Source organism: Geotrypetes seraphini, chromosome 2, assembly GCF_902459505.1.
Source record: "Geotrypetes seraphini chromosome 2, aGeoSer1.1, whole genome shotgun sequence".
Taxonomy (NCBI): domain Eukaryota; kingdom Metazoa; phylum Chordata; class Amphibia; order Gymnophiona; family Dermophiidae; genus Geotrypetes; species Geotrypetes seraphini.
In genome coordinates this window covers 308,626,644-308,642,417 of record NC_047085.1, presented here as the reverse complement: position 1 = coordinate 308,642,417, position 15,774 = coordinate 308,626,644, and the positions used below count along the sequence as shown (strand labels likewise).

The following is a 15,774-nucleotide window of genomic DNA, read 5'->3' as shown; positions in this document are numbered from 1 at the left end:
ATGGATTGCAAGCAGCAGCAATGATTCTAATACATTGCCTACTGCCAGTCCCAGAGCTTTTCCTCTGCTGCAGAAACAGGAAGTTACAACAGAAGGGGGTAGGACACAACATAGGAAAAGCTCTAAAGTCAGTGGCTTGCAGTGTATTAGAATTACTGCTTTTGCCAGTGGCCCATGAAAAAAATTATTTTTGAAGGAAAACTAAAGGAGGGAGGGATATGTTGGACTGGAAGAAAGGGGAAAAATTGCAAGAACAGGGGCCGTTACCACCCTCAATCCCTGCCCTACTCCTCCATGCTTGCTGGAGATGAGAAGCACCAGTGGATACAGCAAAATTTAAACTCCAGCTTATTTGATTCTCAGCTCTTTACCTCTTGCTCTTTAGCTCACAACTAAGCACTGCTGTGCTAGATTTCTACACTGTCTGGAAGAAAAATATATCTACCACAGGAGTTGCAACTGTAGCCAAGGAGTTGCAACTGTAGCCAACAAGTTCTAGAAGAAACAAAGCTTTCAAAGAGAGAATGAATATATTTAAAAAAAAAAAAAAAGAGGAGCAAAAAGCACACAAATTAGAAGTCTATTTTATTTTCTCCTCCGCCCCCCCCCCCCCCATATATACAGTTAGCAGGATAAAAATGTCACATCTCTCTCTCTTGGTATATGCTTGGCTAATACATCTTGGCTATATTCTCATCCATTCATGCTACATTTGATTCATTTTTGCTGTTATCTCAGGAACAATTCATGGTCAAATATCTTTCAAGATTGCAATATTAATTCTTATTTCCAGAAGCAAAAAGAAAAAACAAACTAAGAAGTATATCTAGGGGTAGGTTAAGTGATAAATCTGTTTACACTCAGCAGACATACTGCAGTATGAGCAACACACTTAACGTAAGTAGGTTACACAACAGCTCAGTAATCTACTGGGAATTACTATAGCTAGTTTTACAATGATTGATCCAGGCAACACTGATAACTTGGTGAGTTACAGCACTTGTTAGCTGCTGGAAATGCATGTTAGAAAACAGTATTTTTTAAAAAAATTTTTAAATAAGAGATATGCTTTTAACATTTCTACACCTCAAGATTTAAACACATGCAACCTAGCCAAGCCAAATCCTCCACTGCTGGAAGGCAGCATGGAACTATGACAAGCTTCCCAAACTCTGTCTGGGGATCCTAGTCAGCCAGGTTTACAGGACAGCCACAATAAATAGGCATAAGATGCATTTGTATCCAAATTTATCTCATGCTTATTCACTGCAGATAACCTGAAAACCTGTCAGTGGGATCACTACAAGAAATTTGGGTGCCCACAAGATATTGCAGCTTTCCTGCATCATAGAAATCTTTCTCCAGTTCATTAAAATAAAGAGTACACACACACACACACATATATATATACACACACACAAACAAAAATAGCATAGCAATTGTATCAAAAGAATATCTTAATGACATGGTATTAATGCCCCTATATCATGTGTGACTTTAAAAAATACATATAATTGGTCAGCTATTACACAAATGTCAAGTCTATCAGTTTCTAGGTACAGTACTTATAACTTCAAATGTTGTGCAGGAGACCTATTTCAGCAGTTAATAAGCACACATTGGTATTGGTAAAATGTACAGGCAGACACTTTAGGAGTGATTCTGTAAGTGTGCACTTCCTTTTAGGCGCCCCAAAGCCCCATGGCAAGACTTTGATCTATAATACAGCATGTGGATGTCCGGATTCCATTATAGAACACTAGTGTAACTTGACACTGGTGCACCTACATGCAGATTCCCCCACACTGCAGGGACCTAAATGTGACATAACTTGTTCTGTAAATTGCAGAATCATCCATGCCCCTTCTATACTCCACCCATTTGAACCCCTCCCTTTGCATTTACATGCTACACCACTTGCACACCCTCTGCCAGAACCCACTTTATATGCTTAGAATACTCAGAGAAGAACTAGTATTCTGCACAGACTCAAAATAGAATATAAACACAGGCACTCACTTACAGAATTGCTGTTTTTGTATTCCTCTAAGAACCTAAGGACAACTGCACAGGGCTGTTTAAACAAAGATCAAATACATGTGACAGAAAATGTCAAAATAGGAGTCAGTTTGGAGCACTCTCTGCTCATAAAATATTTTCTTAAAGCTGGAGTACTTTCCTAATGAAATCCTCCATGTCGCTATGACACCATACAAGAGTTTCACAACATGGTGGACTGCTTAAGAATATTAACCTGGCTAGAAGCGAAGGTTCCTTCAACTACATAACCATATGCATAGAAGCTCAATGACATAAAATTAAAAGAAATATTGTTCAAAGGGTCTCCATTATAGGTCTGGTATAACACTTAGATCTTTTTATCTTTGAAATCAAGCTAAACAGGAAAGCGTAGGTGTTAAAGCATTATGAACCAGGAAATGTACTGTTCTTTCTCTTCACAGAGCTATTCCTTTCCTGGGATATCTTCCAAAACTTCTTTCCTGAAATTTTCACAGCACTGTTAGTTCCTATTCCCTCCCTCCCCCTAAGCTTGGGTGGTGGTTTCATTCCTTTAGGGATTTAAATGGTTGTTTTGCTCAGAAATATTTTCATGTTTTGCTAAACTTTTGTTGCAATAAATGTTTGAACCTGTGTTATCGGTGTTCCACTTCATGTGATGGACAACAAAAGGAAAATACTCTTCCAACAGTACTTTATATTTTTTTAAGCTTTTGTTAAACCGCCCCCCCCCCCCCCCAAAAAAAAAAAAAAAAAGTCTCAGCTTGCTACAGTAAAGAGGAGAGTTCTGGCATGAATGAGCAGGTCTGGAACTAGGAGTCAAAGTGGGTGCAACACACTACAGGCTCTGCTGTCCATCATCAATGAGCAACCAGGGGACAGTAGGCACTGATTTGAGTACAGCACTGGAGGAAGATGATTTGTAAATTGTAGTGTGCACTTGCCTTTCAAGTATGCTTTAAGTGCTGTAATGATATAACACATAATAGACCTGCAGAAAACACCGGGTCACATGTGTCAAAGTTTCATTGAGCAGCAAATCTTCCCCGTTTATAAAACAATGGAGGCAGATTCCAGCAGAAGTGAGACAAATAAACTGCCAATGAATGATTTCATTTTTTGAAGAATAACCACGTCTATTATTGCTTGTTCTTTAGTTTTCTTCTGCAGTAGACGACAGCATTTTGATTGCGTCTGTTTCACATTTGACCTACTGGCTACCAGTATCTGACAATGTTGACTGCAGCAAGTGGTGTCAGAGAGCTACATCTGGTCTCTCTCGTTTTGAAACAAGGGTGGGAGACCAGCAGCACAACACTGAGCACCGCAGTTCTATACCTCATACACACATCTTCACACAACACAGAAAATACAGATGTGGCGATGCCTACATTGTTCTTTCAATAATTTTACATAACAGTTGGGGGGGGGGAGTTTAACTCCCTTCACAGTTTAAAATATTGTGAAGAAATTATATATATTTATATGTTGAAATATATTTAGATATGTACACATAAATATATATATATATACACACTCTATATAAACACAAAAGTGTGTACAAAATGCATGCATACAAAACACACACACGAGTTGGTGTAGATTATATTCCACAACTGACCCAAGAAAGTATAACTCTATGGGCACTAATCATGCATTCAAGTTTGTACTGCCATGAGATTCCAAAGCTATACACTACAGGTGCGGTACCAGCTACCCCTCAGCTCCTCTATGGATCATACCAAGGCCTACTGGATCGTTAACCAATACCACTGGAACATCAAATAAAGTACCAATATGCCATAGATTTGCAGTTATGTCCATAAGCAGCACAAACACACTGAATCAAGCATTCTGGCACAGACCACACAGGAAAAAGTATAAAACTTCAAGCTGGTCAGTCAAAGGCCTAGGGGTGAATCTTAAAGGCCAGGAGCTCCTCTGAGTGCATGTTGTTAAGAGAGCGGAGATCAGGCAGTTTCAGGAGAAGCTTGGTGAACGTTGTGGCTTCATTGGGGTGTGTTTTGATGATTAAAGTCCTTAATGCACGGATCAGCGTTTCCTGCAGGGCTTCTACTGAGTTGATATTTTCTATTCCCAATCGATCTACACAGAAAATATATGGGGAAAGAGATAGAAAAGCAAAAACAGCCATATTAGAAAATAACTACAGAACACCTCAGCTATAAACAAGTACAAATGTTTTAAATTGAGGTAATAAAAACAGGCTCCTTCTTCAAGAAACATGCTTCTGAATCAGTATAGAAACATAGAAATAGACGGCAGATAAGGGCCACGGCCCATCTAGTCTGCCTACCCCAATGACCCTCCCCTACCTTTCTCTGTGAATAGATCCCACGTGTCTATCCCATTTGGCCTTAAAATCAGGCACGCTGCTGGCCTCAATAACCTGAAGTGGAAGACTATTCCAGCGATCAACCACCCTTTCAGTGAAAAAGAATTTCCTGCAAGAGTCTTTGGCAACAGTCTAACATTACAATAAAGTTACATCCTTCATGGGTTAAGTTGGGCACTGTAAGTGACTTATCATATTTAGACCGTCTGCTTCTAGATGTTTTATCATTTTGAATTCTACATACTTATTTCTGAAGCAATTCAGTGCTTCCTAGGGTCAGAAAATGGAAGATTAAATTCTTACTTTGCTAATCTTCTTTAAAATACATAGGACACACAATAGCTGTTGCTTCCATTAGTCACAAATCAGAAGGGTGTCTCTTTAAAACTCTGAACTCTTCTCCTGCAGTGAAAAACAGCTCCCTCTTCAGTTGGTACCAAAGCAATCGAACTCCACTGAAACAGAAGAAAAAAGGAGGGACATGGGGAGTTTCCCTGGCAACAAACCATATTCTATTCTGCTCTGAAACTTATGATAAAAGAACAATAATTAATAAGCATTTTAACAATTTAACACTGAACAATAAATTATGCACAAGTAGCAACTAGCTAGAAACCAAGTGCAACTAGTGGGAGCCATAAAACCCGCTCAAAGGAGAAAGGAAAAAGGAGCCCTCATGTCCCTGTAGTTTTGTCTTTGCTAAATCTTAGATACAGGAGAAAAGGTCCCGAGATGGACACTGGCAACATCCAAGGCAGGAATCAGGTGAATCAAGCTTAGAGCGGGGTGTACGGAATCCTACGTCTTCTAACTGAAACAAGATTAGCAAGGTAAGAACCTTATCTTTCATTCAGTAGTGAAAGCATAGTGTTCTGTACAGTAGCTGATGTGCAGGGCAGGATTAATTTGTCGATGGCTCCTAGGCACACAAGTCCACTGGGACCCCTGCCCTGCCCCACTCCCCTTCCACACCCCCATTTATTTACCCATTTCCTTATTTACTTCATTTCTTTTATTTAAAAATTCAAAACAAACAACAAAGATTACCATACCAGTGCCAGTATAGTTTTTCTTCTATGCAACCTCCAAACATCTCTAACTAAAACCTCCCTTCCTTCCTAGAGGAAGAGATCCTCAGTTGGCAGGGCTTTGGGAAGCCCACCAATTTATATTTTGCATTGGGGTAGGAGGCATGGGGCATGGTGGGAAGAAAATTTAGTGCCTGCCATTTTATTGGACTAATACATTTCTCAATTAGCTTTCAGAGGTTAAAATCTCTTTCTTCAGGTCAATAAACTATACTGCTGTTACAGTATCCCTGTCCTGACCTGAGGAAAGGAGTTATGGTCTCTGAATTAGTAAATAATATATTAAAATTAGTCCAATAAACAGTTTATCACCTTATTTACATTTTCTATTAATAAACGATTATTTGTACAACTTGTCTGTATCTAGCCTTGTTAACATTTATATTTGTATTACATTTGTATTTTATTAAAATCAATAAAAATCTTTGAACTGGAATAAACGATTATCAACACAGCTACAATAATATTTTATCCTAAAGCATAAATAAATAAAACAAATATAATTTTTTTTTCTACCTCTGTTGTCTGGTTTCTGCTTTCCTCATCTTCTCATCATTCTCTTACTTCCATCCAGTCGTCCCTCTCCATCCAGTGTCCACCCTCTCTCTCATCCATATGACATCTTCCCTCTTTCTATTTCCCTTCAATAAACTTTCCTGTGCCCCTTCTTTTCTTTGTACATTATTCATCTCAGCTTCACACACACACACCTCTCCATTTTTCTAGCATCTCTCTCCCCTCCTTCTCTTCTATCTCTCACTCCCCCTCCAAGTTCTTGCATCTCCTCTCCTTCTTTTCCCTCTGGTCTGGCATCTGTCTCCTTAGTTTTCCTTCCCTCCCCCCCATGCCCTGGCATCTCTCTGCTCTCCTCTTCCGTCTCTCCCTCCATTATCTGGCTTCTCCTCTTCTTCCTTTCTCCTGGTCTGGCATCTTTCCCTCTCCCTCCATGGTCTGGTATCTCCTTTCCTTCCTTCCATAGTCTTGGCAACTCTCTTTCCCTCCTCTCCCTTCCCTGGTTTTCCTTCTCCTTTCTTCCCTCTCTCTTACCACTTGGATGCAGCAGCATTTCTTTCCCACTCCCCTTCCCTCTCCTTTCCCTCTCTGTCTCACACATCTGTCGGCAGCGCACAAATTATTTTCTTCTTCCTTGGCCCCCGACTGCCTGACCAAAAACATCAGGGGGGCCCACTGGCATTAGGGGAAGGCAAACAGGCTGTCTGGGCATCTCTTCCGCTATCCCTTTCCAGGGCCGGCGTTAGAGAGCAGCAAACAGGGCAGTGGGCCTCCGACTGCTTGGTGAGATGATGTAAGCTTCCCTCCCTTTTTGCCCTCTCTCCCGCCATTGCCGCAGCCTGTAAGCGAATTAAACCCATGCTGTGGGGCTGCTCTAATACTGTGCGTGGCTACTTCTCTTCTCCTCTGAAACAGGAAGTTACATCATGAGTGAGAGGAAGGAGACGGGAAGTAGGCATTATATTGGTTTCAGACTATAGGCCTATTTTCTTAGTTAATGTGGATGGTAAAATTTGGAATAGGCTCCAGATTTATTCAAATGATTCAAACCTTGTATAGTCCCCCCTCTGCCAGATTATATATTAATAATACATTCTCTGAACGTTTTAGTTTAAAATGGGGAGTTAGACAAGGATGTCCCTTGTCTCCTTTGCTTTTTGATATTGTTGGCTATTCGACAATCAAAGGAGATACAGGGATTTCCATATGCAGGTCAAGATTATAAAGTCTCAGCTTATGCAGAAGATATATTGCTTCTTTGAAGAATCCTGAATCAACCATCTCGCATTTACTGGAATTGATAGATCATTTTGGGGAATTTTCTGGTTATAAGATAAATTGGAGTAAATCAGAAGTTCTTTCATTGAATATACATTGTGTAAAAGGTTTATTTGATCCATTCCCATTCCTTTGGAAGGAAGAGGGAAAGCAATGTTACTTACCGTAACAGTTGTTATCCAGGGACAGCAGGCAGCTATTCTCACTAGTGGGTGATGTCATCAGACAGAGCCCCGGTACGGACGTCTCACAAGCACGTGTTGCTTGTAGAAACTTAAAAGTTTCTAGATGCCCGCACCGCGCATGCGCCGGTGCCTTCCTGCCCGGAGGTCCGGGCGTGTCTCCTCAGTTCAGGTAGCTAGCCTGAGAAGCCAACCCAGGGGAGGTGGGTGGGACGTGAGAATAGCTGCCTGCTGTCCCTGGATAACAACTGTTACGGTAAGTAACATTGCTTTATCCCAGGACAAGCAGGCAGGTATTCTCACTAGTGGGCGACTTAAGAGAATAAATTTTTCAATACTGTTTGGCCAAACTGTCCATCCCGTCTGGAGAGAGTATCCAGACAATAATGTGAGGTGAATGTGTGAACCGAGGACCAGGTGGCAGCCTTACAAATTTCCTCGATTGGTGTTGATCTGAGGAATGCTACTGAGGTTGCCATTGCTCTGACCTTATGGGCTGTGACCTTACAGGGAAGTGATAATCCAGCCTGGGCATAGCAGAAAGAGATACAAGCCGCCATCCAATTAGAGATGGTGCGCTTTGATACGGGTCTTCCCAACTTATTAGGGTCGAAGGAGATAAAAAGTTGAGGAGTGGTTCTGTGTGGCTTGGTGCGATCCAGGTAGAAAGCCAGCGCACGTTTACAGTCTAGAGTGTGAAGGGCCGATTCTCCGTGGTGAGAATGGGGCTTAGGGAAGAATACTGGAAGTACAATGGATTGGTTGAGATGAAATTCTGAGACCACCTTAGGCAGGAATTTCGGGTGGGTGCGGAGGACCACCTTGTCATGATGGAATACTGTGAATGGTGGATCCGCCATCAGTGCCTGGAGTTCGCTGACTCTGCGAGCGGACGTAAGGGCTACCAGGAAAAGCACTTTCCAGGTGAGATACTTAAGAGGGGCCCTGTTGAGTGGTTCAAACGGGGGCTTCATGAGACGGGAAAGGACTATATTGAGGTCCCAAACTACTGGGGGTGGTTTGAGAGGAGGGTTAACATGGAAGAGTCCTTTCATAAATCTGGCGACCACCGGATGGGCCGAGAGGGGTTTCCCTTGTAGGGGCTGGTGGAACGCCGCAATAGCGCTCAGGTGGACTCGTATGGATGTAGACTTGAGCCCGGATTGAGATAGGTGTAGGAGATAGTCCAGCACGGAGGATAAGGAAGCTCGCTGAGGTTCCTTTGATTTAGAAACACACCATGAGGAGAATCTAGTCCATTTCTGGGAGTAGCATTGTCGAGTGGCGGGCTTCCTGGAAGCTTCCAAGACCTCCCTCACTTCTTGAGAGAAGTGGTGAGGGGTTACGTTGAGAGGAACCAAGCTGTCAGGTGGAGGGACTGCAGGTTGGGATGAAGCAGTGATCCTTGATGTTGAGTAAGTAGTGAAGGAAACACTGGAAGTGGTACTGGTTCCCTGCTGCTGAGTTGAAGTAGGAGGGAGAACCAAGGTTGTCTGGGCCACCGAGGAGCTATTAGGATCATGGTGGCCTGTTCGAGTTTCAGCTTGACCAGAGTCTTCTGGATCAGCGGGAATGGTGGGAACGCATATAGAAATCGTTTCCCCCAGTTCAGTAGAAAAGCATCTGCCTCGAGGCGATGTGGAGCGTAGATCCTGGAGCAAAACTGAGGCAGTTTGGAGTTGTGGGGAGCCGCAAAGAGGTCTATCTGAGGCGTCCCCCACTGTGTGAAGATTTGGTGAAGGGGGCTGGAATGGAGAGTCCATTCGTGCGGTTGTAGTAGACGACTCAGTTTGTCTGCTAAGACGTTGTTCTCCCCCTGAATGTAGACTGCTCTGAGGAGGGCGTTGTGGCGCACCGCCCAGTCCCAGACTCGTAGAGCTTCCTGGCAAAGGAGGGCCGAGCCCGTGCCTCCTTGCTTGTTGATATAATACATGGCGGCCTGATTGTCTGTGCGAATGAGGATTACCATGTCGTGAAGTAGGTGTTGGAAAGCTTGGAGCGCATTGAAGATGGCTCTGAGTTCCAGTAGATTGATTTGGTGTAGTCTTTCCGCACTGGTCCAGAATCCTTGGGTGCGGAGACCATCCAGGTGGGCCCCCCATGCATAATTCGACGAATCGGTTGTGAGAACTTTCTGATGGGGGGGAGAGTGCATCAGCAAACCTCTGGATAGATTCGAAGAGGTCATCCACCAAAGTAGAGACTGCCGAAGAGCAGGTGTGACTAAGATGTGTTTGGATAGTGGATCGGACGTCTGATTCCACTGTGATGCCAGGGTCCACTGGGGGATCCTGAGATGGAGTCTGGCAAAGGGTGTCACATGTACTGTGGAGGCCATATGGCCCAGGAGCACCATCAGTTGTCTCGCCGGTAGGGTTTGGCGAGTAGACACCGACTGGCAGAGATGAAGAAGAGACTCCATGCGTTGCAGAGGCAGGAATGCTCGGAGTCAGGTGGTGTCCAGGACCGCTCCGATGAAGGGGAGGGACTGGGTGGGTTGTAGATGAGACTTGGAAAAGTTGATCTCGAAGCCCAAATTCTGGAGGAAGTAGGTTGTAGCCAAGGCCGCCGAAGTGACCTCTGGGGCTGACGGGGCCTTGATGAGCCAGTCGTCGAGGTATGGGAACACCTGTAGACCCCTGTCCCGGAGTGCCGCGGCCACTACCACCAGGCACTTTGTGAAGACTCTGGGGGACGAAGATAGGCCGAATGGTAGCACTCGATATTGTAGGTGCAGATTTCCCACCCGAAATCTGAGGAACTTTCGGGAGGCCGGGTGAATGGGGATGTGAGTGTAGGCCTCCTTGAGATCCAGGGAGCATAACCAGTCGTTCTGCTCGAGGAGGGGGTATAGAGAAGCCAAAGTCAACATGCGAAACTTCTCTTTGACCAGAAACTTGTTGAGGGCCCGAAGGTCTAAAATGGGTCGCAGGTCGCCCGTTTTCTTCGGGACGAGGAAGTACCGGGAGTAAAACCCTCGGTTCAATTGGTCTGACGGGACCGGCTCGACAGCCCGAAGCTGAAGTAAGGTTTGGACTTCCTGAAGAAGAAGGGCGGTCTGCGTCGAGCTTGAAGGATACTCTCTTGGAGGATGGTCCGGGGGGGACCCGATGGAATTGAAGGGAGTATCCTTCTCTTATGATGGTAAGGACCCATAGGTCCGTGGTTATGGCCTCCCATCGATGGTAAAAAAGATGGAGGCGGCCCCCTATGGGAGAGGCTGAGTGCAGAGCGGTGTCGGTTATGCTCCCGGGAGGGGCGTCAAAAGGGCTGGGGAGCCTTAGGTGCAGCCGGTGGCTGAGGTTTTTGCTGAGACTTCTGGGGAGGTTGTCTCTTCGCAGGTTGTCTCGCAGCAGGCGTTTGTCTGGGCATGTAACGCCGCTGGTAAATCAGGGGTGGCCTGGAAGGTCGAGACTGTTGAGGTTTGGGTTTGGGCCGCAGGATGGATTGAAAGGATTTTTCATGATCCGACAGCTTCTTGGTAACAGTTTCGATAGACTCATCGAACAGGTCAGCTCCGGCACATGGTACGTTGGCGAGTCTGTCCTGGAGGTTGGGATCCATATCGATTGTACGGAGCCATGCCAGGCGACGCATGGCTACCGCGCTTGCGGCAGCACGTGCCGAGAGTTCGAATGCATCGAAGGAGGATTGCATCAGCTGGAGGCGTAATTGGGAGAGGGAGGCTACCACTTCCTCGAACTCGAATCGAGCTTGGTTGTCTATGAACGGAGTGAACTTGCGGAGCACCGGCAAGAAGAACTCCAGATAGGAAGAGAAAAAGAAATTGTAGTTCAGCACCCGTGACGCCATCATGGAGTTTTGATAGAATTTTCTACCAAATTTGTCCATCGTTCTCCCCTCTCGGCCCGGCGGTACAGAGGCGTAGACCTGGGAGGGATGAGAGCGTTTAAGAGAGGACTCGACCAGTAGGGATTGGTGGGAGAGTTGAGGGCCCTCAAACCCTTTATGGTGCACGATGCGGTATCGAGCATCGAGTTTGCTGGGAATCGCCGGTATGGAGTACGGTGTTTCGAAACACTGCATGAAGGTCTGATCCAGCAATTTATGCAGGGGGAGCCGAAGCGACTCCGTTGGAGGGTTAGGTAAATGCATGGTGTCCAGATACTCTTTGGAGTATCGGGAGCCCGTGTCAAGGGTCACATCCAGATCCTCCGCCATTTGTCGGAGGAATGATGAGAAGGACAATTGATCCGCCAGCGTCGGTCTGTGGGACGGGCTGGAGGAGGAGGAGGCCTCCGGGTCCATGGACATCGGGGAGTGGCAAGGAGAATCGGGCACCGGTGTCTCCTCGTACTCCGGGCCCTCCGGAGGGGACACCTCTGATGAGGAGTATCCCCTACGTTGCAGTTTTTTCTGCGGTGACACCTCCGAATGGCGTGAAGAGTGCCAGGATGAGTGTCTTGATCGGTGCCCGTCTCGGTGGCGGGACGGGGATCGGGATCGTCTGTGCATCGCATGGTCTCCCAAGGCCCCCAAGTGGTGGATAGGGCTGGAAGCGGTGGATCGCAACTGGGGTTGCGATGCGGATTCTTGCGATGCTACCCAAGTCTGGTAAGGAGTACGGAAGAACTCTTCCTGACTATGCCCAGGGCTTTGAGTATCGATCGGAGGTCTGGTCCCATGTTGGCGCGGAGGCGTAATGGGTTCTAATGGCGGCATATCGGTAAGCGAGGCTTGCCGCATGGGCATCGCCGCCCTCCCCCGTTCGTCCTCGTCGGTTTTCGAGGTCGAACGGCGTGGAGGAGGGGGAGGGGGCGGACCGCCCCTTTGGACCGGCACCGGGAGGTCACCCTGTATGGCAGCGATGAGCCCGGGTCCGATGGTCTGCATGAGCTCAACGAATTGAGCTTCCAGCACGGACCGTAGCGAAGCCGATAAGGAGGGATCCGCACCGAAAGGGGGTCCTCCTGCACGGTCATCGCGCTCCTTCGAGGCCGAGTGCTTCTGCTTAGTAGCTTTCGGCACTTTGATGACCACTGGTGGCACTGTGGAGGGAAGAGGTACCTGAACCGAGGAGACCGGGGCAGGCACCGACGTCGAGCTCGTGGATGGTGTCGGGATGAACGATGCCGGTTTCACCACACTCGATGCAGGAGGGGTCGATACCGGTTTCGCCCGAACCGGGGAGGTATCAGATGAAGTGGAGGCTGAGGGATCCTTAGCTGCGTCCATCTTGAACATCGATTCCCACAATAGGCAACGCCGCTTGAATGAGCGTGCCGTAAGGGTAGAGCAAGGCCTGCACGATTTCGGAATGTGGTCAGGGCCCAAACACTGCAAACAGCGCCGGTGAGGGTCCGTGAGTGAAATCGCGCGTTGGCACTTGCTGCACTTTTTAAACCCGGTGATTGGCCGGGACATAGGCCGGAAAATCTCCGCCGCGAGGTCGAAGCCAGTGGGCCTGAGCCACGTGGCCGGCCCGTTCGACCCGCCGGAGGAAATAATCTTCTTTTTTTTTTTTTTTTTTACTGAAAAAGAAAAGTACTGTTAACTGTAATTAAAAGAAAGCGAAAACGCGGACAAGGAAGGCAAATTTAACTGAATTCAGCTAGCGCATGATGAAGTTGAACTTCTCAGCTCCGCGGAAAGAAAAGAACTGAGGAGACACGCCCGGACCTCCGGGCAGGAAGGCACCGGCGCATGCGCGGTGCGGGCATCTAGAAACTTTTAAGTTTCTACAAGCAACACGTGCTTGTGAGACGTCCGTACCGGGGCTCTGTCTGATGACATCACCCACTAGTGAGAATACCTGCCTGCTTGTCCTGGGATAATAAAATTTTCCAAATTTTTATAGATATCATCAAGTGTTTATCTTGCATCAGGGTATGTATTGGATCCTTCCTGAACTCGTGGAGAATCTGCCGGATTGGTTGATACTGGAGAGTCATCTTATGGCCCCATTACGTCTTAGCCATATTTTGAGTATCAAGCTTCCAAAAATGTACAAGGACAATATTTTTTATTCAACCTGGGTGACGTTATAGATGCCTTAACTCCTGTTCCAATACAACAATCTAGGTGTCAATCCCTATGGTTGAATTCCAAGATACAAATCGGCGAGTCTACAATCCTCTGGAAACATTGGCTGCAGGCAGGCATTCATACTCTAGATGATGTAATTCTGAATGGAAATTGGTTAATTTATTACAATTACAAGAATCATTTGATATATCAAAGTCTCAAGGTTATAAATTGTTGCAGTTAAAGCAGGCCATTCAGAAAGGGTTCCCTGAAGGGTTAGAAGGAAAAGTGTGTCTTTTTGCAGATGATACCAAGATTTGTAACAGAGTAGACACCAAAGAGGGAGTGGAAAATATGAAAAAGGATCTGCAAAAGTTAGAGGAATGGTCTAATGCCTGGCAACTAAAATTCAATGCAAAGAAATGCAGAGTAATGCATCTGGGGATTAATAATCGGAAGAACCCGTATATGCTGGGAGGTGAGAAGCTGATATGCAAGGATGGGGAGAGGGACCTTGGGGTGATAAGTGTCCGAAGCTCTAAAGGCGAAAAAACTGTGTGACAAGGCAGTGGCTGCTGCTAGAATGATGCTGGGCTGTATAAAGAGAGGCGTAGCCAGTAGAAGGAAGAAGGTGTTGATGCCCCTGTACAGGTCATTGGTAAGGCCCCACTTGGGAGTATTGTGTTCAGTTTTGGAGACCGTATCTGGCGAAGGACATAAGAAGACTTGAAGCGGTCCAGAGGAGGGTGACGAAAATGATAGGAGACTTGCGCCAGAAGACGTATGAGGAGAGACTGGAAGCCCTGAATATGTATACCCTAGAGGAAAGGAGGGACAGGGGAGATATGATTCAGACGTATTAATGTAGAACAAAATCTTTTCCAGAGAAAGGAAAATGGTAAAACCAGAGGACATAATTTGAGGTTGAGGGGTGGTAGATTCAAAGGCAATGTTAGGAAGTTCTACTTTACGGAGAGGGTGATGGATGCCTGGAATGCGCTCCCGAGAGAGGTGGTGGAGAGTAAAACTGTGACTGAGTTCAAAGAAGCGTGGGATGAACACAGAGGATCTAGAATCAGAAAATAATATTAAATATTGAACTAAGGCCAGTATTGGGCAGACTTGCACGGTTTGTGTCTGTGTATGGCTGTTTGGTGGGGGATGGGCTGGGGAGGGCTTCAGTGGCTTGGAGGGTGTAGATGGGCTGGAGTAGGTTTTAACGGAGATTTCGGCAGTTGGAACCCAAGCACAGTACCGGGTAGAGCTTTGGATTCTTGCCCAGAAATAGCTAAGAAAAAAATTAAAAAATTTAAATTGAATCAGGTTAGGCAGACTGGATGAACCATTCGGGTCTTTATCTGCTGTCATCTAAACATAGAAACATAGAAAGATGACGGCAGAAATGGGCTATAGCCCACCAAGTCTGCCCACTCTACTGACCCACCCCAGCAAGTCTGAGTGCCTTACTAGGCCTCTGTAGGGATCCCACGTAGATGTCCCATTTATTCTTAAAGTCAAGCATGCTGGTGGCCTTGGCCACCTGCTCCGGAAGCTTGTTCCAGTGACCCACCACTCTTTCCGTGAAGAAATACTTCCTGGTGTCACCCTTAAATTTCCCTCCTCTGAGTTTGAGCGGATGCCCTCTTGTGGCCGAGGGTCCCTTGAGTAGGAAAATGTCATCTTCCACCTCGACAAGACCTGTGATGTATTTAAACGTCTCAATCATGTCCCCCCTCTCCCTGCATTCCTCCAGAGTGTAGAGCTGCAATTTGTTCAGTCTCTCTTCGTACGAGAGACCCTTGAGCCCCGAGATATTCCTAGTGGCCATCCGCTGAACCGACTCGACTCTAAGCACATCTTTGCGGTAATGTGGCCTCCAGAACTGCCCACAGTACTCCAGATGAGGTCTCACCATGGTTCTGTACAGTGGCATTATGACCTCAGGCTTCCTGCTGACGAAACTTCTATTGATACATCCCATCATTTGTCTTGCCTTGGATGATGCTTTCTCTACCTGTTTTGCAGCCTTCATGTCTGCACTGATGATCACTCCCAAGTCTCGTTCTACTGTCGTCCTAGCTAATGTTTCTCCATTTAAGGTGTAAGTTTTGCACGGATTTCTGCTACCGAGGTGCATGACCTTGCATTTCTTAGCGTTGAAGCCCAGCTGCCATGTCGAGGACCAGCTCTCCAACATAAGCAGGTCCTGCGTCATACAATCCTGCAAATTACTTTCCCTTACTGTATTGCATATTTTGACATCATCGGTGAATAATGTTACTTTACCCTGAAGCCCTCGTGTCAAGTCCCTTATGAATATGTTAAAAAGGAATGGACCCAGGACTGAGCCCTA

At 46.2% G+C, this 15,774-nt stretch overlaps 1 protein-coding gene across 2 annotated transcripts in view; it reads right to left on the bottom strand.

Annotated features, from left to right (window-relative positions):
• Positions 1-896: 896 nt before the first annotated feature.
• Positions 897-15,774, bottom strand: part of NR1D2 (nuclear receptor subfamily 1 group D member 2) — a 94,218-nt gene continuing 79,340 nt past the window's right edge. For both annotated transcript variants that reach the window (XM_033929954.1, XM_033929955.1), the window contains one exon: positions 897-4,125. In XM_033929954.1, the coding sequence (XP_033785845.1) occupies positions 3,929-4,125 (197 nt within the window). In that variant the 3' untranslated portion in view covers positions 897-3,928. The remainder of the gene's footprint in view (positions 4,126-15,774) is intronic.